This window comes from Neofelis nebulosa, chromosome 6, assembly GCF_028018385.1.
Source record: "Neofelis nebulosa isolate mNeoNeb1 chromosome 6, mNeoNeb1.pri, whole genome shotgun sequence".
NCBI lineage: Eukaryota > Metazoa > Chordata > Mammalia > Carnivora > Felidae > Neofelis > Neofelis nebulosa.
The window spans coordinates 11,723,701-11,748,133 of record NC_080787.1 but is presented as its reverse complement, the minus strand read 5'-3'; the positions used below and the strand labels follow the sequence as shown (position 1 = coordinate 11,748,133).

The window sequence follows — 24,433 nt, the reverse complement described above, 5'->3', positions numbered from 1 at the left end:
ACAGAATACTCGCAGTCCTGCCGGCCACATGGTGACCCATGCATAAACGTTTCTCATTCTACTTAGTAGAGAATGTAGAGGCTTTTATGTAGAGGCTGTCGTCCCCCTGTCCTCCTGGATCCTCATGCTTCTGGTTCTGTGGTCATATGTATTAATAATTTATAAATATTTTTGATAAAGAGGAGGAAATGCAGGTGAGGCCTCAGAACAGCACGACTTTCCATTGGAAGGCCAAGCCCATTCAGCTCCCAAGAACAGGACAGGATATTTGCATCTGTATAAAAATATAAATATAGAATGCAAAGGAACACAAGTATCTTTTCAGAGAACATTAATCAACTACGTCCTTCAGGTCCTTCTCTCTTTCGGCTGAAAGAGCCATGAGTAGGACCAACGTGGTGGCTTCACAGGTCTGTGTTGGCAGGAGGAAAAGACCTCAGCAGAGGCTGAGTCCTGGAGCCCCCCTCTTCCTCCTCCAGGAAGCTTCACGGCCAGCCAGCCGTGAAGGGAGGCGCCCTGCACCCCTCTTCCCTGTAAACGGGGACTATTCGGCACTGCCTGCATTGAGCTCACCTGGTGGGATAATGAGACCATGGGGATTCACATGTGCCAGGAGTGGTGAGCACAATGTGCACACACGCGCGCGCACGCGCGCGCACACACGCGCACACAATAACCCACATCCTGATCCCAGCAACCTGTGAATGTTGCCTGACGTGGCAAAAGGGACTTCAGGTATGGGATTCAATTAAAGGTGGTGATGGAGAAATTATCCTGGATTATCCCCATGGCCCAATGTAGATCACAAGGATCCTTATCGAAAAGCCGATACTACTGGCTTTGGAAATGGAGGGAAGAGGCCACAAGTCAACGGATACAGGCCGCCTCTAGAAGCTAGGTAGAGAGCAAGGAAACCAGCGCCCCTCCCCGTCAACCCCCCAGAATCGCCAGAACAACGCAGCTCTGCTGACATCTTGATTTTAGAATCGCTGACCTCCAGAATTGCAAGAGAATGAATGTTACTAAAATCTGTGGTGCCTGGGGGGCCCAGTCGGTTAAGCATCCGATTTCAGCTCAGGTCATGATCTCGCCGTTCGTGAGTTTGAGCCCTGCACCAGGCTCTGTGCTGACAGCTCAGAGCCTGGAGCCTGCTTCAGATTCCGTGGCTCCCACTCTCTCTGCCCCTCCCCTGCTCACGCTGTCCTTCTCTCTCAAAAATAAATAAAAACATAAAAAAAAAAAACCACCTGAGGTTTGGGGGCGCCTGGGTGGCTCAGTTGGTTGAGTGTCCAAATCTTGATTTCGGCTCAGGCCATGATCTCAAGGTTTGTGGGTTCGAGCCCCATGTCAGGTTCTGAGCTAAGCATGGAGCCTGCTTAAGATTCTCTCTCTCCCTCTGTCTCTACCCCTCCCCAGCTTGCTGTCTCTGTCTCTCTCTCAAATAAACTTAAAAAACTTTTTTAAACCTGAGGTTTGCGGTAATTTATTCAAGTAGCAATAGAAAGCTAATATACCACACTCCTTCTCCACTGGTAAGTTTTTCCCCATTGCTACTATTTTATATTTATGCTGTGTGTATAGATAATGTTTGACCCCCTGTTCCATTTGCCCAAGATTCTTATAAATACAAGAATAGGCACATGGCAGTTTGTATGGAAGACTGTCCACACCTGTATAAAATGTGAATCCCCAGCACTGAGGAACAGGTAGAAATGCAAATACTCCTTCAGCTAGCACTGCCCCCCCGCACCCCACCCCCACTCCATGCTGGGCCAGGGCACAATTGGAGAGGCCCCTTTCACGGCGTATACACAGGATCATGCAGGAGCAGAGAGGTGCCACTGACGGGTGCCATGGTGAGGGCCAGTCAGCAGGATACCCAGCCCCACGGAGGGAAGGACCTGAGTCCTCTGTCCTCTGGGGCGGGGCGATGGTTGAGAGAGCTTTTCCTACAGGAGGTCCTGTCTGACGGGGCCCTGGGAGAACAATGAGGAGGCAGGGGGAAGACCGTGGGTGGGGGGGAGCTGGCTGGTTCAGGCTGGGCACAGAGCAAGGGCAAGAAGGTTGTATGTACCTTTGTGGGATCGACAGTGACTTTCCTTCCCTCATTTTTAAGATTCTTTGAAAAAAAAGTTTATGACAAAATTAAATATCAAAGGAGAAAGCAGATGTAAAAATGGGCCCCTGGCACGTCTGATGGCTGAATCTCGTGTCATAAATTGTGGAATTCGAGTTTCTTTTCATGTATGAGATGGTTTTAGTTGAGAGCCGTTCCAGAAGGCTCATTCCACAGAGTAAGAGCCCAGAGGGGAAAAGATGCCGGAGTAAGGGAGGCACAGTCCCTCTCTTGTGGGTGAGTGCTTGAGGGTGGTACCCAGGGCCGCACATGTCCGTCTCACTTGGTACTTTTGCTCAGTGCTGGGGGAGGCTCTGGCCTTCCCCACGTCCCAAGTCCCACTGCTGGGCTGGGGTAAAATAGCCCTTTATCCAGGCCTTCTGTATCCCAGGCATCCACCAGGGCGCTGGGTGTGGTATTTTCCACCCTTTCCACATCACCTGAAGGTAGATACTGAGATAGCTTTGCCTCATAGGAGAGGTAGCAAGGCTTAGGGAGTTTCCACTGCTTGCCCAAGGTCTCACAGCTGCTAAGTGTCTGAATTTGGATTTGGTTTCTGCCCTGTTGGAATTCAAAACCCATGCTCATTCGTTACACACCTGATGATGCGTAAGGGACAAAAGTAGCATAAATCAATTAATCGTATTTGAGAACTAGATAACATAGTGACCTTATCATTTTACAAAGAGAACATCTTGAGGCACTTTGGTATTTAGAACTGCAAACTACCACGGAATATTGTTAATCTTGAGTTTTATGTGCTCAAAAACTGAATATACAAATCTCATTCGATCCCCGTAACAACCCCATGATGTGAAAATACTAACAGTACCTCCGTTTTTTTAGGTGATTTTATGTGGAAACAGAGAGGATGAATCATTTTTCCCAAAATCCTCCAGTAGAGATGGGATTAGAGTCTGGGACCAGCATACTTCCTGTCCCCAGAACTGGTGTCATTTGACATTGGTGCGTGCAGTGTGACCGTGTGTGGGGCTCTCTCCCTTCCCTAGCAATGCCTGGGTAACCGCCCAAGGAAGGGATAATTCAGGATGGACTGTTGTCACCATCTGACTAGACTGAGTTTTGTCTCTAAAGCCTTCGTTTATCTCCACCCGGTTGATCTGATCTGTAAAGCTCCTGAACATCAACATTCTTTTTGTTCGGCTTCGTTTTCAGAATATGTACTTGGTTCTACGTTCACAGATTTCTTAATAGGATTTAACAAACTAGACTTTTGAAAACTAGTAGGATACGTTAAGAATTAGCAAGTATAGGAGTGCCTGGGTGGCTCAGTCGGCTAAGCATCTGATTCTTGATTTTGGCTCAGGTCATGATCTTGCAGTTTGTGGGTTCGGGCCCCACATCAGGCTCTGTGCTGACAGCTCAGAGCCTGCTTGGGATTCTCTCTCTTTCTGCTCCCCGCCCCCCCAATAAATAAATAAAAACTAAAAAAAAAAAAAAGAATTAGCAACATGTTTAGAAATTAATCAAGGAAGCAGTGAGATTTACAAGGGAGGGGAAGAGCCCATGTTAATCCAAGTTAACACTTTCTCAGAGTTGTCCTTAGTTTGTTATAACTGGATAAATATAAGGATCTTTATTGAACAAAGGTCACATCTTACCTCCTTTCAAATTTCTGTCTGTTTCAAAAAAGGCATTTGTAAGTGGAGTTTGATTTCTTAAAAAGTGTAAGTTTGAGAGTTGGTGTTTGTTTAGTTTTAATAAGCAGTAAAATTTCTCATATTGGGTGTGTTATAGTTTGAGAGAGAGAAGTGCATCTTGAATTTCAAGAATTAATAAGTTTTGGTAATAATGTTGTTTTAAAGATTTAGTTCTTTTTATTTTTTTTGGAGAGTGAGCAAGGTGGGGAGAGGGGCAGAGGAAGGGAGGGAGAGAGAGAGGGAGGGGGGAAGAGGTAGGGGAGGGGAGAGAGAGAGAATCTTAAGTAGACTCCACACTCAGCACTGAGCCCAACCTGGGGCTCACGTTCACAACCCTGAGATCATGACCTGAGCCAAAATGAAGAGTCAGACACTCAACCAACTGAGCCACCCAGGAGCCCCACTGACTTTTGGCAGTAATTTTAAAGAAGTTTAGGGAGGAATGGGGCGCCTGGGTGGCTCAGTCGGTTCAGCGTCTGACTTCATCTCAGGTCATGATCTCATGGTTTGTGAGTTCGAGCCCCACATCAGGCTCTGTACTGACAGCTCGGAGCCTGAAGCCTGCTTTGGATTCTGTGTCTTCCCTCCCTTTCGTGCTTCCCTTCCCTTCTCCTGCTTGTGCTCTGTCTCTCAAAAAAATAAATAAATAAACATTTAAAAAAGTGTTTTTTTAAAAAGAAGTTTAGGGAGGGTTTGAGCCTTCTGTCTACTTTCCAGAACTATTGACCATACTAACTTTTTCTCTAAGTCCCTTACACACATTGTTCTCTGCGTGCAGTCGTGCACGCGTGCACACATAAACTTTTACCTCACGATTGGGTATTGATCGTCACCTCACCTATAAGCACTTTTTATTTTAACTGCGTTATAGGAATGCCATGTCATTTCCTACTCGTGAATGCTCCTTCTCACTGTGTAGAGGTCTGCTGTGTTTGAGCATCTTGGACTTGATGAGAAAGTCCTTCTGTTTCCTGTATTTTCAAGTTTCTTTTCTTTCAGTGCCACAGCAATAGTGACAGCTGAAGTACGCAGAGCTCGCTGCCTGCTGATTACTGTCTTCTGAGAAACCTTTTTTTTTTTCAACCTTATATTTAAAAATACATCATCAGACTCTCTTAATCAAGGTCTTGAATCGGTGAAAGGTGAAGACAGTAAAAGACGCACAGACTAAATCTTCCTTCTCCTGCTGTGTTTTGATCTGAGGGAGACTGGCAGGTGAGGTGGGCTTCCTGGAGCTCGTGTGCGATTCTGTGGTGCAGACGCGGCCACTAGGAACGGGAGGGCGGCTTGTCACCAGAGCACTTTATATTCTGGTGTGTTTGGTATGTGATGGGGGTGTTGGGGGGGGGGGCGGGAAATGGCGATGTTGACTACAACTACAGCTGACCCACTATGGTCGTTTAATAAGTAACTTTCATATTTTGAGCAATTTTATGGCAAATGAGTTAGAAGAAGAAGAAATGTTGTGAAACCGTCAGAAGCCGAGGGTTTTTTTTTTTCAGGCTGAGAGCACAGGCACGTTACCTGCACTGCAGCTTTGTGAAGCAGAATGTTTTATAAGCTCAACCAAATGCGTAAGGCTTTAAGACACACCTCGCCCTGCCCAGGTCAGCCTGACCCCTGCCCCAGCTGGCAGCAGCAATCACCAAGTGACAGCGCCTTGAATGGCAGGTGCAGCACCAAGGTCCAGCATTCAGAGCCTGGGGTGGAACAGAGGTGGATATTTCTAGAAGCTGGGAGAGGTTTCATTTCAGGGCCTCTCTTTGAGGGCCCCCTTCCAGGGCCCTGTACTTAATTTTGCATTCATATTTTTTTCTCAAAAAGAAAGCTTCCGTCTCTGTGTTATCCAGATCTATTCCTGGGTGAGGGTGTCTGTGATCCTCCTGAGGTCATACAGCATGAAGCGTGACGGGGGGCTGCGTGCAGATGTGCACGGGGACCTCCACATTTCTCTGGGGAACGTTCTGTAGTCTTAGTTATGGTCTTCTAAACCCAAACTGAAGAAGCGTTGATGTAATTTCTGGAGGCGAGGTTTTAGAATTCGTGTAGATTAGTTCCCTGAACACATCATAGGCCACGTCGGTTACCAGGGACACGGAAGGGCATCTTTCTGACCGGTTGGATCTCATCTGGATTACACACCCCCCATTCATTCATTCATTCATTCACTCACTGATTCACTGCTAAACATTTACTGAGTCCCTGCTCTATACCTGTAGTTGTGCAGTTTCAAGAGGCCAGAGGTGAGTTAGACAGCCTCCCTGCGTTGTAAGAAGCCCCATCGTTGATGTCATTGTAGTGCATCCATATGAGTGCTGTCCTTGAGATAGTGAGATGACTTTTATTTTTTTTATTTAATTTCAGTTTTGTTACTTTACTTTTAATTTTTTTAACGTTTAGTTTTTGAGACAGAGTGTGAGTGGTGGAGGGGCAGACAGAGGGGGAGACACAGAATCCGAAGCAGGCTCCAGGCTCCGAGCTGTCAGCGCAGAGCCCGATGCGGGGCTCGAACCCACGAATTGTGAGATCATGACCCAGTTGAAGTCAGACACTCAACTGACTGAGCCACCCAGGCGCCCCAAGACTACTTTTAGTCAAAATAAAAGTTTGTCCACATGTTCTTAACTCTAGCACATCACACAGAAAGCCGGATGCACAAGAGGATGGTCTTCTGGGGTGCAGGCAGGTTTGGGTGCACCTCTGTGCTCTGGCCGCTGCCCCCACTGCCTCGGGGGGAGGAGAGCTCCATCTTTTGGGGTGCACATCCCTTGTTGAGGGACGGACCCCGCAGGGCATCAGCCCAGGTACCTATGGGGCGCCGAAGTAAATGGCGATTCGACTGCCATTGGGTCGAGAGATTTATCCTTGTGGTTAACAGTTTCGGTGACTTTGCAATTAGTCTCCTACGGTCAAAGCAAGAATTGTTGCACATCGGTCACATGGAAGTATTAGGCAGTGGAGGCTAGATTGTAAAGGTGATTTTTTATTTCCCCATTCCTAGTCTTGGCACCTCTCGTTAACTCATCTGAACACAGGTCCTGTTGGTTCTCCGCCCAAAGTCCACCGTCCGTCCTATCCATGCCTCCTGCCAGCATCCTAACGAAGGTGTCCGTCACCTCCCACCTCAGCTTGTCACTGGACCCTCTCCTCTCGTTCTCTCCCCTCCCTTCCACAGACCCTGCCCATTCCTGCCTCTGTTCCTTTCCGGAACGTGCGGTTCCAGCGCCTCTGCTGGCCCAGCTGCAGCCCGCACTTCCCACGAAGAGGACGAAGGTGTCAGCAGGGGGTTCTTGGGGAGCTTGGGAGGAAAGAATAAGCAAAGTAACGTTTGCTTCTGTGTATTTCTCCACGCGTTCTTCCACGGACATGCCTTATGCTGTCCTGCCTCTGGGTCGCCCCCTCCTCCCCCTACTTTGTTCTTCCCACCCGTGCTCTTCTTCCCCACATCCTTCCCCTCCTCCCCTGCCCCCCTCCCCCCCCTCAAAATGTTGTTTTGCGTTTCAGAAGAGGAGGCACCGATTCTAAAGCCTGTACACAAGGCGGAAATCTTATATAATAGAATTTAAATTACACTTTCCAAAACCAGAGCCATCTTGAGAGCAGCCAGGTGCCTCCCCCCCCACTCCTCTGCACCCCCAGGAAGAAGCATCAGGGAACGGAGACCACCTAAAAAGCAGTGCAGTGGTGACTCCCCACTCTTCGTGCTCCTTCCAAGCAGGACTTTCCGACCTTGTCCATGCCTGGCGCACAGAGAAAGTGGTAGTGGCTACACTGCCCAGCGGAGTAAACGGAGGGAGCCGCATGTGGAGGGCCCGTCCGTCTGGCCGCCGAGACCCCTTCAGACCCCTCTGCGAGTTTGGGGCAGCCCTCCTGCAGCAGGGCCCCGGCTGGAAATCTCCACCCTGAAGGATACGTTTGTGGAATCAAATGGCTTCCACAGTTTTTCCTCTGTCCTTCTTTTGCCGAGTAGATGTGGTTGCATCCCTAAAAGTTAACGTTTTTCCTATGATTCCACTCTACATAAACGTTATGCTTCATGAATTCTGCCTTGGTTCTCCATAAACGCACACTCTGTCTCGTATATGTTGTGTATAATCTGGAAAATCATCAATTTGGTGTGACACTGCCAAGAAAGGAAATGTGATTTCCCCATACCTAACTTGAGGCCATCTGGCCCATGGTGCGTGTCTGAATGTGTCTCTGTTGAAGGAGTAACTAAGTGATAGCTGCTTCTTACATCAAGCTAAAAAGCTTCTGCACAACAAAGCAAACCATCAACAAAACAAAAAGGCAACCTACTGAATGGAGAAAATATTTACAAATCATCTATCTGATATGTGATAAGGGAATAATAACCAAGATATATAAAGAACTCCTACAAGTCACTAGCAAAAAAAAAACCAATCTGATTACAAAATGGGCAGAGGATCTGAGTAGATATTTTTCCACAGAAGACATACAGATGGCCGACAGGTACATGAGAGGCACTTAAACATCACTAATCATCAGGGAAACGCAAATGAAAACCACAGTGACACCTCATACCTGTTAGAATGGCTGTTATATCAAAAAGACAAATAACAAGCACTGGCGAGGATGTGAAGAAAAGGGCACTGTTGGTAGGAATGCAAACTGGTGCAGCCACTGTGGAAAACAGTCTGGAGGGCCCTCAAAAAATTAAAAACAGAACTGCCATATGATCCAGAAGCAGTTCCTCTTCTGTGTGTTTATCTGAAGAAAATGAAAACACTAACCCCCCTGTGTTCACTGTAGCCTTATTTATAGTAACCAAGGTATGGAAACAGCCTATGTGTCCATCGGTGGATAAATGGATGAAGAAGATGTGGGATGATATATATCCTATATATATGTAACAGAATATTATTCAGCCATAAAAAGAGGGAAATGTTACCATTTGCAACAGCATGGATGAACCTTTAGGGCAATATGGTAAGTGAAATAAGTCAGACAAGGACAAATACTGTATGGGCTCAGTTACATGTGGAATCTTTAAAAAGACAAAACAAGCTCATAGTTACAGAGAACAGATGGATTGGGGTGGGGACGGGCAAATGCCCGAAGGTGGTTAAAAGGCGCAAACCTCCAGTTATAGTGTGAATGAGCCCTGGGCACATACTGTGCAGCGTGGTGCCTGTAGTTAACAATACTGAGTTGTATATTTGAAAGTTGCTAAGAGAGTAAATCCTAAAAGTTGTCACAAGAATAAAATTGTAACTATGTGTGGTAGTCGATGTTAACTAGACTTCTTGTGGTAGCCATTTTGGAACATACAAAACACGATGAGGTTGTACACCTGAACGATAACAATGTCCTGTGTCGGTTGCATCTCAATAAAGACAAAAAAAGCTCCTTGTATAGGGACTCATTATTTGATTGACATCACAGTAGGGCTTGTTTGCATCTTTTAAATCTTTTTTTTCCCCCCTCTATGTTTCCGTCTTCCTAGGAATTCAGAAATAGGCTTGGGAATCACCCGAGTTCAGTATCCCACACTTCTGCCGTCGGGCGAGACTTCGCGAGCTCCAGGATGGCCCTCCGCTTGCAAAATCTTCGTCAAGACCGTGCACTGAGGGTGTCCGTGGGCCTGGCTCTGTTGGCTCTTCTTCTCGCCTTTTTTTGTCAAAATCTCTAGTGAAAACACAACTAAATGAAACATTGGAGAAGAAGAATAAATTTCTAATTAAAATCTTCAGTGAACAGAAAAACAATCACATCAGTACTCCAAGAGCAGTCATTTATCCTGGTCTCCCTGCCTCTTCTCCAGCCACACTTTTTAATGAGGCTGATTGTGTCTCTCGTGGAGTTGGGCCATTGGTTATTTGACCTAAAACCTACTAACTGTTGCCATGGCATATCTTTTAAATTAAGCTCCTTTTGGTTTATTTGCGGCAAGAAATGCAAGGGGTTGCATTTTCTTTCAACCTCTTGTCTTCAAGTCAGAACCTAATTACACAGTCATCTTTTCCTTGTGTGGGAAGAATTTTGAATTTCATTAAACCTTTAAAAATGTATCTTTCTCTCTCTGCTTTGTTTGGAGTCCCGGTGCTACGAACATCTTATTTTTCACAGCAGATGTGTTCCTGAAAAGTTTATAGAGAAACCTGCATTTGGAAGCAAGAATTCTTTTGGAAGGCACAGGGAGAGTCGCCAGTTCCAGGGCTCTTGGCGACGTTTTTGACAAGTGCAAGGAATCCCCCCACGTCTTCAGCACCCGCAAACTTTCAAAAACTGAATTTGTCTAAAACCAGCTTTGCCCCTTTCCTGACGTTTCTGATCAGTGACATCAAATATTTATTTCTACCTGACATCACTGGCCTTTACTAAATACAGTGACTTATTTCACTTACGTGAAAGGAGCTGACTTATGAAGCAATCTTACGAACATCAGAATTTAAATGTTATTTGGACGGTAGGGAGTCACAGGGAAATCGGGTGCCCTCTGGTTACCATAGGACGCTTCATCTTTAAACTCATACCCTGTTCAGCTCTTCTTTTTATGTCAAAATGTTTCAGCCTTTTATGTCTTTTGAGGCATCCAAATAAAATTTAATTATGTCATCAGTTGGTGAGTTTGGAAAACAAAACCAGTGTTAGAAGCACATGCTGGGTTTGGAGAAATGTACTAAGAGGAAGTCAGGTTTCAAACGCGGAGGACCTGCCCGTGTCCCTCCCAGGGTCCCCAGCGGAGCATGCATTTGGGCTCACCCTGCGAGACAGCCTGGAGTCATGCGGTACGGGGCTTAAGAAGAACTTTGCTCCCGTCACTGACTGGAGACCAGAACAGTGCTCCTGTCCCGCCATCACCCTTTCCCCACTCTCACCCTCCTACTCCCCCCTCCTGCTGTGTGCTTTTTCTTGCCTCCACTCTCCTTCCTTCAGTTGTCCTTTCCGTGAAAGCATGACAGCCATCCTGTAACAGCCCCACCACCCCTCACCAGCCGCGGTGGGGATTCTCAAGAATTGTTTCAGCCACACAGGGTGCTCCCCTCCCCACTTCCGCTGTTTCCTTCCCCCCAGATGGGGTGCAACCTCATTCAGCTCTTCGGTTCAGAAAGCATGAAAAGCCCTGCAGCGGGGACCAGACCACACATGATCTCGTTTACCGTCCTGGTGACCAGTTGGCCAGCGGGGTGGCTGTGGTCTGAAAATCCAGCTTGCGGTTTTTCCATGACATCCTGCTGGAGGGAGGGAGGAGGGAGCGCGTGTGGTGGTCGCTGACAAGACCGTTCTCCTGTGGACAGGACAAGCCCGGGGTGGGGGGGTGCTGCAGGAGCAGGTTTGGACGGCAGGAAAGCTCTTGCCTTTCCACGTCCTCTCCTCCTGGCCCGTACGGCTGCCGTGCGTCTCCCATCGGCCTGGAGTTCAGCCTGGCCTCGTGACCGGCGTTGGCCGTGGCCAAGGCAGTGGGAGCAGAAGGGTCGTGTCTTTGAGGCGGACGTGTTGAGTGGCCATGCACTCTTCCCGCCACAGGGGGGTGATTACAGGCACACGTGTCAGGATGAGGTCCCCAAGGGAGTGCAAGGAGCAGGTGTAGACATGTGCTAGACAGGTGTAGAACAAGAAAGGAACTTTTGTTGGCTTAAGCCACTGAGACTGGGAGTTGTCAGCATAGCATAACATAGACTGCCCCGATTCAAACAAAAAGCCAGCCACGGGGCCTCTGGGTGGCCAACTAAGGCTCACGCTTCTTGAGTTCGAGCCTCCGTCACACTCTGCGTGGACGGTGTGCGGCCTGCTTGGGGGTGTCTCTACCTCTCTCTGTGCCCCTCCCCTGTTCGTTCTCTCTCTCTCCAAAGAAATAAATAAACTTCAAAAAAAAGTCAGCCATGATAGGACAGTCGACTTGCAGTTTGTAAGCATAGCTCCTGTTGTGCTTATTTTCTTTTCGTGTTTGCTTTTAGGACCAAAGTCTTTTTTGGGTTTTTTAATGTCATCCCTCCTGCCGAAAAGGAAACTCTGAAGGGATCCGTCTCGGTTCATTCAGGCTGCCGTTAACACCACCGTAGACTGCGCGGCTTTTCACCAGCAGAAATCTATTTCTCCTGATTGTGTAGACTAGGAAGTCCAAGATCAGGGCCCTGGGGAGATTTAGTATTTCGTGAGGGCTCACTTCCTGCTTCATCGTCTGCTTGTGCACCTCCCACGGTAGAAGGGGTGAGAGAGCTCTCCAAGTCTCCCATTCGTGAGGACTCCACCCTCGGGACCCATTCAGCTCCCAGAGACCCCACCTCCCACCATCACGTGTTTACATAAAGAAGATTTATTGATCAAGTTTCTTTTCCTTTCCTTCCCCTCTCCCTCTTTCATTCCATCTTCCTTGGTTCATCAAGTGTAAGGTAGATTAGGATCATGTAAAATATTCTTTGGTGAAAACTTTGCTCTGTTTCTGGGAAAATGTGTCTAAACATCAGATTCCCATATGTCTTTCAGTCAAAACATGCTTTTCTGCCGACTTCAAGCCAGGTTGAAATTTTTAGTCATAAAGAGAGGGTTGGAGTTACAAATGAGGCTTTAAGAGGTTTTGTCATTATAAAACAAACATAGAAGAAAGCAAAGGAAGGGAAAGAGGGAGGGGAGGGGAGGAAAAGAGAGAGAGAGGAAAAAAGAGAGGGAAAAAGATATTCTTAAGATTTGCCTGGCCCCTGAGGCACCCCAGGATATTTTAAATTTTTGAGGGAAACACCGACATCTGTCAGATACTCTGCAAACTACTCGCTCAAAATGGTTCAGTTTCAACATTGGAGTGCACGCTTTTTGAAGGTGCCATGTTTAAGACCGGATTTTAGGCAGTTGCTGTGACAAAAAGCAAGTATCAAGTGAAAATGTGGAACAAGAACTGCAGATGATTTTGTTTCAAGGTTTGAGAAGTTGTGCAGTGCCCCATAGATGCACAGCTTCCGTTAATAAGTAATTATGGTAAGTTTGGAATAAAAGAACTATGTATTTCATACATAATACTTTAATTTTTTCACACAGATTTTGTAAGATAGTAAGACACAAGTATGTACTAAGTTACTAGTACCTACCTACTTAGTAAAGAGAATGGTTAGCTGTTTCTTTTGGTCTAGGGGTGCCATGAGTCAAGAAAGCTTGAGAACCGGGGCGCCTTGGTGCCTCATTCTGTTGCGTCCAACTTCGGCTCAGGTCATGATCTCACGGATCGTGGGTTCGAACCCTGTGTCCGCTCTGTACTGACAGCTCGGAGACTGGAGTCTGCTTCAGATTCTGTGTCTCCTCCCTCTCTGCCCCTCCACTGCTCATGCTCTGTCTCTCTCTCTCTCTCTCTCTCTCTGTCTCAAAAATAAATGTTAAGAAAAGAAAAAAAGAAAAGAAAGCTTGAAAACCTCAGCTCTATGGGGCAACCTTTTCGGGATCCATGCCAAATTTATATTTAATCTGGGGTCCTAACTATTTGTCAAAATATTTTTTTTTTTAGTTTTTTAATTTATTAATAGCACGTGTTTGATGAATTTGCACTTGCCTTTCCATCGAGCTAGCATTTATGGTGTTGAAACTATAAAATTTGAGTTAAGAAACCATAAAGGAGTCAAGGATCTGAACCAACTAGGTTCAGACCTCAGTACAAATTGGAGGCAGATAGTTTAGGGAAAGAGCGTGAGGTTTTTGACATCAGCAAAAGTTCGGGTTAAGTTGCAGCCAGGTCACTTTCTGAAGCTCATGTAAAATAGGGACACGATCCCACCGCAGGGTCATTGAAAGCTGAAATGGGATCACGTATATCAAGTAGTATGTCCTTGGCACACACAGTTTTTTTTCCCTTTTCATGATTACTTTAGCCATTTAAACATGCAAACCAATTTTATAAATAGGGTTAGGTGGTTTTCAATTCTGATATTAACTCACGACCACCCAAAAGAATTATATATGGAATAAAAAGATTCTTGCCTCAAGGGACTTAAGCTCTAATTCTAACAAATGCAGCAAAGGAAGAAAAATTCAAAGAAAATGGATCGCAGCTGTATTTGAGGAGATCAAATTAATGAACGGTGTGGGGCCCAGATTTGGGTGGCCGATCTGAGATCAAGAAGGAGATTTTCTGTGGCCAAAGATGAAAAGAGCAAGCAGACTAATAGGAGACCTAGAAGTCATACCCTCCCCCACCCTGCCTTGGGGGTAAAAGGAAATGCAGACACTATTATTCTTCATTAGTTTTCTGTCAATTATTTCCTACCAGTACTGTTTCCTGGGGTTCCATAGCCAAAACATCCCAACTGTGTAGAGTTTGAAGCAAAGAGTTTCATTTGGCCTCTTGCAGTCTTCCTGGTTTATGGACATCTGAATACACTTATGAATACTGATGGGCAAGTGCCCAGAAAAAAAATATTTATGTAAATCTACATATATATATATATATATATGCATGCATATATATATATTTAAAATATACATTTAAAAAATACATTTTACATTGTATTTTTAAAATACAATATACATTGTAAAAAATACAACCTTGGATCAAGGTCAGAGAAAACTTGGAATCCAGAAAAGCCAAAAAACTACAAATTTTAACACCTAGGTTTATGTAATCTGCTTTTAATATGCCTACTTAATAACAGTAACTATAGATGTTATTCCAGACTGATTCCAACATCCAAGCTTTTAACTTGTTTTTACCCCCAATTTCCATAAAAGGGAATAAGACACATGTGGTTTTTAAACAGAGCAAGAGAATTTCAAATACATATAAAGCATGTTGTTTAGTTAAGACTTGTTATGCTTAGGTCCAACCTTTGTGAACTAAAACATACCATCCACATACTGTATGCATAAGTATCGAGGCTAGTTACAAACCACAGCTCACTTTTTAAGTTGTGTTATCTCCCTCAGAGTCACTTTAGAATGACTCTGATGGCACTCACTCCTGAATGTAGTTCCTGGTGCTATCCTGTGAGTCTCTGCCCTTCCAGGATGAATTTGTGTGATGCCTTTACTCTTGCAGGTGTGATCTGTTTTGAAATAGCCAGAAGTAATTTAAACATCTGGTGAGTGAAGATTAGATTGAACTAAGTGTATTGGTAGGTGTCCCTGGGAAAATTCTTTTGTGGAACTCGGCCCTCTTAAGAAAATGCCTCGCAGCAGGACTTTCTTCCCTTAAACGCTAGACTTTCCCCTGAACAGCATGAACAAAAAAGAAAAGTCCAGGAGCAAATGGATTCACAAGTGAATTCTACCAAACGTAAAAAGAATAATTAACACCAGTACTTCTCATCCACTTTAACAAAATGAAAAAGGAAGGAATACTTTCTAACTCATTCTTTGGGGCCAGCATTACCCTGACGGTAGAGCCAAATAAAGAAAAGAAAATTGAAAGCCAATGGCCCTCATGAATATAAATGCAAAAATACTTCACAAAAGTACTGAGCAGATCTGCAAGTTGATTTCAATAGCATATTAAAAGGATTATCTACCATGACCTAGTGGGATTCATCCCAGGAATGCAAGGGTGGTTCAACATAAAATCAATCAACATTACATATCACACTAATAAAATGAAGGGGGGGGGGAAACATTTGATCATCTCAACTGACACAGCAAAAGCATTTGACAAAATCCAGCACCCTTACATGACAAAAAACTCTTAGAAAACTAGGAGTAGAGGGGAAACTCCTCAACATAAAGGATATTTATGAAAACACACAGCTCACACCATACTCAGTGGTGAAAGACTAAAAGTTTTCTCCCTAAGATCAGGAACAAGACAAGGGTGCCTTTTTTCACTGCTGCTATAAAACATTGTGCGAGAGGTTCTAATGAGAGCTATTAGCCAAGAAAAATAAATAAAAGGCATCCAAATTGGAAAGGAAGAGGTAAAACTGTATTTGCAGATGACATGATCCTATGTGTACCGAATCCGGAAGAATTCACAAGAAAGCTGTTAGACCTAATAAATTTAGCATAGTTGTAGATTGTAAGATCAACACACACAAATCAGTTGTGTTTCTATACACAGCAGTGAGCCATTTAAAAAGACATCAAAGCAATTCCATTTACGATAACATCTAAAGAATTAAATACTGAAGAATAAACCTAACAAGGGAGTTAAAAGACTTGCATGCTGAAAACTATAAACCATTGCTGAAAGGAATTTTTATAATATCTAAATAAATGTAAAGATATCCTATGTTCACATCTAGAAGACTTAAAGTATCAACACTACCTAATGCAAGCTACAGATTCAATGTAATTGCTATCAAAACAACACCCCCCCACTTTTTGGCAGAAATGGAAAAACCAGCCCTCAAATTCATATGGAATGCAATTGCCAAAACAATCTTGAAAAAGAAAAATAAAATTCAAAGACTAACAAATACTTAATAACTTCAAAACTTACAATATGGCTACAATAATTAAAACAGTATGGTCCTGGCACAAGAACAGACATGCAGACCAATAGAATAGAACAGAAATCCCAGAAAAAAAATTTCACTTATATGGTCAATTGATTTTTGACAAGACCAGTAAAAAAGGACGGTCTTTTCAACAAATGGTATTGGGAAAACTGTATATCCACATACAAAACAATAAAGTTGGACTTTTACCTTACTCTATATATGAAAATTAACTCAAAGGGGCTAAACGACCAACATAAACTTAAGAGCTAAATTTATAAAACCTCTAAAAGACAAAACATTGGGGAAATTCTTCATGACTTTAGATTTGGTAATAATTTCATACATGTGATACCAAAATACAGGAAACAAAAGAATAATTTTGGGCTTCATCAAAATTAAGAACTTTGTACATCAAAGGACACAAGAAAGCACACAGCTATCAAGCTATCAAGAAAGCACAAAGACAGCCTACAGAACGGGAGAGAAAATATTTGCAAATCCTATCTCTGACAAGAGATTAATAGCCAGAATATACATTACTCAACAACCCAAAATTGAACAACCCAATTAAAAGTTGTGTAAAGGACTTGAGTAGACATTTCTCCAAAGAAGATACACACGTGGCCAAGAAGCACAGGAAAAGATGCTCAATATGCTAAGACATTAGGAAAATGCAAACCCAAATCACAGTGAGTTATTACTTCGTACCTGTTGAGACGGCTGCCATCAAAAGAAACATTGACGGTGTAGAGAAGTTGGAACCCTTACATGTTATTGGTGACAGTGTAAAATAGGTCCGCCACTGTGGAAAATACCTTGGCAATTCTTCAAGATTGAAACCTGGAACTGCCATATGACTGGCAGTTACATATATAATCCAAAAGAACTTAGGGACTCTAACAGATACCTATATACCAGTGTTCTTAGCAGCATTATTCACAGTAGTCAAAAGGTAGAAACAACTCAAATTTTCATTGGTAGATGAATGCATAAACAAAATGTAGTACACAATGTTACCTTGAAAAGAAGTGAAATCCCAACAACATGCTATAACATGGATGGACCTTGAAAACATTATGCTTGGGGCGCCTGGGTGGCGCAGTCGGTTAAGCGTCCGACTTCAGCCAGGTCACGATCTCACGGTCCGTGAGTTCGAGCCCCGCGTCGGGCTCTGGGCTGATGGCTCGGAGCCTGGAGCCTGTTTCCGATTCTGTGTCTCCCTCTCTCTCTGCCCCTCCCCCGTTCATGCTCTGTCTCTCTCTGTCCCAAAAATAAATAAAAAATGTTGAAAAAAAAAAAATTTTTTAAAAATAAAAAATAAAAAAAAGAAAACATTATGCTTAGTGAAATAAACCAGACACAGAAGGACAAATATTGTGTGATACCACTTCCAGGAGTTACCTAGACTAGACAAATACGTAGATACAGAAAGGAGAATAGAAGTTGCCAGGAGCTGAGGGGAGGAGGAAAGAGGGAGTTATTGTTAAATGGGTACAGAGTTTATGTTGGGTATGATGAAACAATTTTGTAAAAAGATAATGGTCATGCTCACATACACAAGCACTGTGGCTTTATTTAATGCCACTCAATTATGCACTTAGAAATGGTTTCAGTGATAAATGTTTTGTTATGCTTATTTTGCCAAATTACAGTATAAAAGTGCACTGTGAATTTGAGAAAGAGTATAGCTAGATATTAAGAAATAAGCTCAGGTTGGGGTGCTTGGGTGGCTCAGTCAGTTAAGCGTCTGACTTAGGCTCGGATCGTGATCTCATAGTTTGTGCATTCGAGCCCCGCATCCGGCTCTGTGCTGACAGCTGGGAGCCTGGAGCCTGCTTCGGATTCTGTGTCTCCCTCTCTCTCTGCCCTTCCCCCACTCGTGTTCTTTCTCTCTCTCTCAAAAATAAAGATTAAAAAAAAATTTTTTTTAAGTCTCAGGTCACATTTGTGAAGTTTTTTGATGCCAGTTTTGATGCAGTTCTAAGGAATCTAGACTTTAGCCGATAGTCAAGGAAGAGCCACTCCAGGCTTCTAAACAGACTTGTAAGCATTGCAGGCTCTGAAGAGATGCCTGTTTGGAAAGATACGCATTGACAGCGTGGAGGACAGTTGGCTCTCCTGTTGATGCTCCAACCAGTGGTTCTTCTGGTACCATATACAAACATTTTCGGAAATGCACAATGGAATAACCACTTTTTCAGGACCACGAAGCAAGGCTTCACCTTGAGTTTTTCATCTGCTGCTAAGCCACTGCACTTGTCCATTTCCAGGAGAACTGAGAGCCGACCTCAGCTTAGCCAGCGGGTGGTGGTTCTTGTCACCGCTGTCACTGACACGGGTATTGCTGATACCAGGGGTTGGTTGGTCTTACGCCCATTGCTCTAACACATACCGCATAACCAGATGTGTGGAGCCCATCATTATTTTAACGAAGAAAATGCCTCAGTAAGAGGCAGCCCCCTCTCTTTGTAGTTCAGCATCTTTGAACCTTAATCTTTGCTTTGGCATTTTCACACCGAATAGCTTCCGGGGTCCCAGCAACCGTATATCCTCCAGCACCTGCTACCTTCCCTGTATATCTGCTGTGATTCAAGTGAGTGACTCCAGCTTTCTGGTTTTGATCTTCTGCATCTCAGATCCTGTTAATACTCCTGTTTAGTTAAGGATTCATATGCTCTCTTCTCGATAAATATATGTGAAGACTTAACCCCAAAAGCCACCTGTGATAGCCATCTCAGGCTGTGATGCTTAGAGAACAAATATTCCTGGCTTTTTGTCTTGTCTTGTTTTGTTTGTTTGTTTGTGTTTTTGTTTTTAGCCACTATGACTTCTGCAGCCCTACTTGGTGTCATTTGAGATATAAGAGAAGGGCTTCTGCTGCCCACAGACACCCAAGTCCTGGCCCACTACCCTCAGTTCCAACCTTCACAGGAAAAGGCTAAGTTCCTGACTCTTGGCCCATTGCCATATTAAAACGTGTTACATCTATGAGACCAGAAAAACGAGACTATAATTTGGTCTCCGCTCCCTGTTTTGGGTGTAAGTAAACCTGCCCACAGCCCAGTCTCTCTCCCAGGAAACAGTGGTGAATAGTCAATATCCTGTCTCATTTGGTTACAAGAGTGAAATCAGAAGTCAAATGGAAAATGAACCAAGAGACGGAGCTTATAAAGTCTGAGTCCCATCCAGTGGGAGTAAAGGATCTTTTGAAATTTACTTTTAAATTTTTACCTGGAGAGACATTCAGGATAGATTGGATTTGTCTCATTTAAGAGCATGATCTTCAAACCTTCGAAGGAACGTCTGTTGTGTCTGTCGTCCTTGACCACTTCCCACCTTTCCTGTTTTTACATCTTTTTTTGTCTCTGACTCTCCAATAGTTTTTCTTCTCATACATTCCTTCTGTGTGTAAGATCTCTAACCTCATCTGCTCAGAACAAGATTCTAAAGTCTCCAATTAAGTTCCCTCTTCTCTCTTTCCCTCTTAACACAACACCCTCCAAGATGTTTGAAGTTAGAAAGGTCAAAAGTTCCAAAGCAGTCTTACAAAAGGCAGAAATTGGTCAGATGGCAGTCTAAAAACAAGTAATCTCATCAAACCAGATTGCCTCGGGCAATCAGAATTATACAAGCTACAAGAAAATTCAGTAGCTAAAAATGCTGCATTTCAGGTTGAAGAATATTTTTAATGCCTTTAGACACGTAAATCAAAAGGCAAGTTGGGGGGTGGGGGGGGGAAGCAATTTAACACCAGCTTTTCCTCATGCTGTGTGGCCGTCAGCCTGTCTATCCGGGGAGCTGTGGTAACTTCAATTAATATTAAAAGCAAAACCTGTGGCAACCCAACACTAAAGTCACAAATGTCAACTCCTAGAAACTCACCGCTGGCTGCCTTCTGGTAATCAATCTTAAACGGCCTCTGTTTCTCCCCAGTGTGGCAGACAATTTAAACTTTCATACAGAAATACTTGAAACTTGAGTTGAGATTTAAGTAGGTTACATGGAAAGACTGCTCTTTCTCAGCGCTTGACAGAAGGGGATCAGTGTGTTTCTCTCTGCTTCACTGAGGACCTGGTTTTGCTTGAAATTGCCAGCGTGGAGAACCCTACAGATCAGCCTAGAATAAGGGCAAGAGGGGCTCATGGAAAGCATAGAGTTTGAAAAGACCCACTTATTTTATAGATGGAGACACTGAGGTTAGGAGGAGTTAAGTGACTTTGAGGCCATCTCTCTAGTTTGGAACTTTTCTAAACTGGCATCCCAAGTGATGTGTTTGGTGAAGAGATGCTTTGGGGTGGAACTCTGGACTTACCTGTGTCCAGAAATGTGTCATCACTGAGTGCATGTCTTAAGGCTCCCGTCACAGCTAAGCATATCTCTGCAGCCCAGTGCCAGCTTGGGTCAGAAGTGTCCCCTGCACCTGTCTCCATCCCCTGAGCTCTTAGTCCCAGTCCCAGAGAGAAGGCAGCAGGAAGAGGTTGGGGGTGGGAGTCTGGGGGCACTGTGTGCGCACTGACCTAGACTGACTTTTGTTTCTCCACTGGAATGGGGTTATGAAAAGTTGAGTTATAGAAAGAAGCTTCAGTGGAATTTATAAGAAGGAATACATACTCATTATACTGAGTTTATAGACTTCTTGTTACAACTGTGTTGTATTCTGTAATGTATGGATCATTATCCTTGATTTCCAGAACCAGATCTGAAATCTCTGCCTTCTCTTCTCTGGAGCAGTGCAGACCTTCACCTTTTCCTCCTGAGACTGACCCAGGGGCGCTGTTTACTCTCTACCAGGTTTGGTAGCTTTGACTGGGCTGGATTTTCTGCCTCAGCCTGTGACTGTTCGGTGCACACAGGTTATTGGCCATCCACTAGAGTCACTTACAGCCCAAGGTCCCGGAATGACCCAGTGTTCCAGCGGCTGGCTATGTCACTCCACGACTCTGTTACCATAAGCGCCTCCTTTCGTTGTGCGTGACTTTAAGAGAGAAAACATGCTAACTCATCCTCTACCAGTAGGGAAATTTCTCGACTCTTAGTAGTTGGGTTTAAGATTTATGGCCTTTGTGACTGGAGCTAGGCAGCACTCTCTGAGGCAATGAGACAATGAGTCTAAGCCATAGGAGCTGGATTTTCTGTTCTACTATTGGAACAGGAACAGGAAGCCAATGCAAAAATCCAGGAATGGACATGGTAGGAGGACCTGGAATGGAACAGAAATAAGGAGATGGGTCCTGGGTGACCACTTGGGAAGAAGCTGAAGTCACTGTAGTTTGCCATTATTGGTTTTGGAAATCTCGTTCAAGGGTTGGTTGGCACAAGAGTCAAGGCAAACAGAAGTAGTAGCCAAAAACACTTTTGATGTCTGTGGCCATAATATTACGAGTAACAGCCTCCTCTTCCTCACCTCTTCATCATCATAGCTGCCATTTATATAGACCCAGGTCCCTTCCCAAGCACTGTAAATATGTTAGCATATGTAACACCTTATGGCCACTCTGAAGAAGGAATGATTATTCTAGATGGGGACACTGAGGCACAGAGAGGTGACCCACCAAGGTCACTAGCTGGCAGGTGGCAGAGCCAGGGTTATAAATCAGGCAGTCTGGTTCTAGAGTCCTGTTCTTAACCAGTGCACTTTACCGCTCTCAGGCTAGAGTCTGCGGGCCTGCAGTGTACCTTAGCTGGTGTCACAGAAAGGGGTGGGCAGGGCACCGGCAGACGAGCTGAGGCCATGAACACAGGTAGCTAAGCTTTAGGAGATACTTAAGGCAACGTGAGGACACTGGGAGAAAAAGAATCCCTTCCAGAAGTGGGATGGAGACTTCTCAAGGGGAAGACAACTTGGCATGTGATTGGCGAGTACTTCACTGTGTGCCAAACAACTGTGCTTAGCACTGGGATGAAAGAAGCGAACAGGACAGACACCGTCCCTACCTTTGGGAAGCTCGGAGGCAGTTGTAATCCAGCTACTCGAGGTAGAAAATACAGGGAATTGTCTGAGCCCACGAGGGACATCTAACCCAGACTGGGGAGGTCCACAAAGGCTTTCTCTAGGAAGGGTGAGCACCGTAAAGATGGAGGCAAAGGATGCTAAGTACGTTGAAAGGGCACGGGCAGGTGCCAGGTGGGACAAGCAAGGAGTAGAAAGCAGATTGCGGCCAAGGAGTTGATTTAGCCAGGCAGAGAGGTGGGTGGAAATGTGACTGGGACGGGGTCGTCTTTAAGAGAAGGACCTTCCAAGGGCAGGTTTTCTCTGATCGGAAAAGTGAAATCTAATACTTGATATCTGCCCTAAAAATCATCAAATGAAGACAAGTGAAGCCTTCCTATGAATTTTCTGTCATGACTTAAACAGAAAAGCGGGGCGCCTGGGTGGTTCAGTTTGTAAGCGTCCAGCTCTTGATTTCGGCTCAGGCCGTGATCTCACAGTTCATGAGCTCGAGCCCCTTGTCCAGCTCTGTGCTGACAGCTCAGAGCCTGCTTTGGGATCCTCTCTCTCCCTCTTTCTTCCACTCCCCTGCTTGCACATGCACAAACATGCACACACACCCTTTCAAAATAAATAAATAAATTTTTAAAAAACAAAAGAAAAAAAGCAATGCCACAAACTGTGTCTCTTTCCCTGTAAACAGTTATGTTCAGCCCCTTCTTTTTCCTCTCTGACCGTCAGCAGCAAAAAAATTAATTTCAGAACCACTTAGGATACTTCAGAACCTCCCCCGTCTTCAGAGGTGGCAGAGAACAAGTCCTTCCCTTTGCAGATAATTTTCTCTGCCTCTCAATGTCTTGTAATCAGATGCGGTGGCTCCAAATTTTCTTTATGCCAAACATAGCCAGGAAGCAATTTCTCAGACAGTTTAACTTTGATAGCAGGTAATTTTAATCCATTGCGAACATCAACCTGACACGGACTTGCTATCTTCATTACTTTAATTACTCTTTTGGGCCACTCCCCGCCCCATCCATTCTTCCCAGGAAGGAGTGAATAGAAATTGGCAGCTTTCCACTTACCGTGCCGTTTGGACCAGATTATTTTTTGCTTCACGATGACATCATTTGGCTGCATACCTTAAGTAATGAAATTTGTTTGTGAAACTCTTTATCGTAACCAAAAGAAGAGAAAAAGTTACCTTTTTTGATGGGAGGTCACCCACCCCTGTCACACTGCTGTCTGTGCTGTTCTGAACAGCTGACAGTTGCTGTTAATTTACTTTCGCTCCCCAGTCCGACTTCCCATATGGAAAGCTGGAGTGATTTTTGAATAACAGCAAGTAATATCTGATGTGGCAGCGACTGGCAACTCTGACATTGAGCTCGGCTGTGGCCATTACCCAGGATTCCTCGCTTCTCCTGGAGAAGCAATTACAATTTCACAGGCTGGAATTAAAACTCCCCGTGGTATATGCAGTAGAGCACCCACACTGTCAAAGTGATTTCAGGCTGCTAATCTCCTGCCGGGGTGTGAGTGAAAATCGAGTTCCTCCTCATGGAAACGGAAGTCCGACAACTTTAAAACTTGGAATCTTTGATATGTTTGAATCTGCACTGAGGTCGGTGGGCACAGCCCCCTCCCAGCAGAACTGGTTATAGATTGCCGAAGATGGGTGTTTTCATCAGGATGGAGCTGAAGCTCAGGGTTCCGGGGAAGAAGAAGCAGTGCTCAGCCTAGAAACGAAAGCAATGGAAATGGGCCCCAGCCCCTGTACGGCTCAGATGAGAAGGGAAGGAAGGAGGGGACAAGTTCTGATCTCTAACCCGGGGAAGGACACCGGGCAGGTGCACGTTATGGCCGCTCCCTGGAAGGTCTTCTCAGAGGTCAGAGGGAACAGCCCCCGCTGTGCAAGGAGGAACCAGGGAGTAGTGTTTTTTAAGTAAGCCCAACATGGGGTTTGAACTCACAACCCCAAGATCAAGAGTCACATGCTCTACCAACCCAGCCAGCTGGGCGCCCTGAGAGTTAGAACTTTTTCGGTAGAGCTTTGGCCATTGGACCTGGATTCAGATCCTGGCTTCTCTTACCATGTGATCTGACACAAGGGTGTTTAACCTCATGGACACAACTCCCTTCTGTTCAGTGGCAGTCATGATACCCACCTCGCAGGGTTGTGAGGGGCCAGATGTGAAAAAGCTCTTTACAGTGGCCTATCCTTAGTGGACACTGAATAAAGCATTAGCTGTCATCAGCCAACAAAAAGCTGTGTCCAATCTAGAACCCTCAGGAGCTTGTCCCAGCCTAGTACCCCTGGCAGAATTGTTTATTCAGTACTTTGCCTCCAGTCAAT

At 44.8% G+C, this 24,433-nt stretch overlaps 1 protein-coding gene across 7 annotated transcripts in view; it reads left to right on the top strand.

Moving 5' to 3' along the window:
* The window catches only part of CDKAL1 (CDK5 regulatory subunit associated protein 1 like 1), a 711,422-nt gene that overhangs the window by 650,679 nt on the left and 36,310 nt on the right, over positions 1–24,433 (top strand). The window contains exon 16 of one of the 7 annotated variants that reach the window (XM_058732863.1): positions 9,245–10,359. The exons of the other annotated variants lie outside the window; for them this stretch is intronic. Coding sequence (XP_058588846.1) covers positions 9,245–9,430 — 186 coding nt within the window. The 3' untranslated portion in view covers positions 9,431–10,359. Of the gene's footprint in view, positions 1–9,244; positions 10,360–24,433 lie in introns of those variants that run through there. 7 annotated transcript variants of the gene reach the window in all.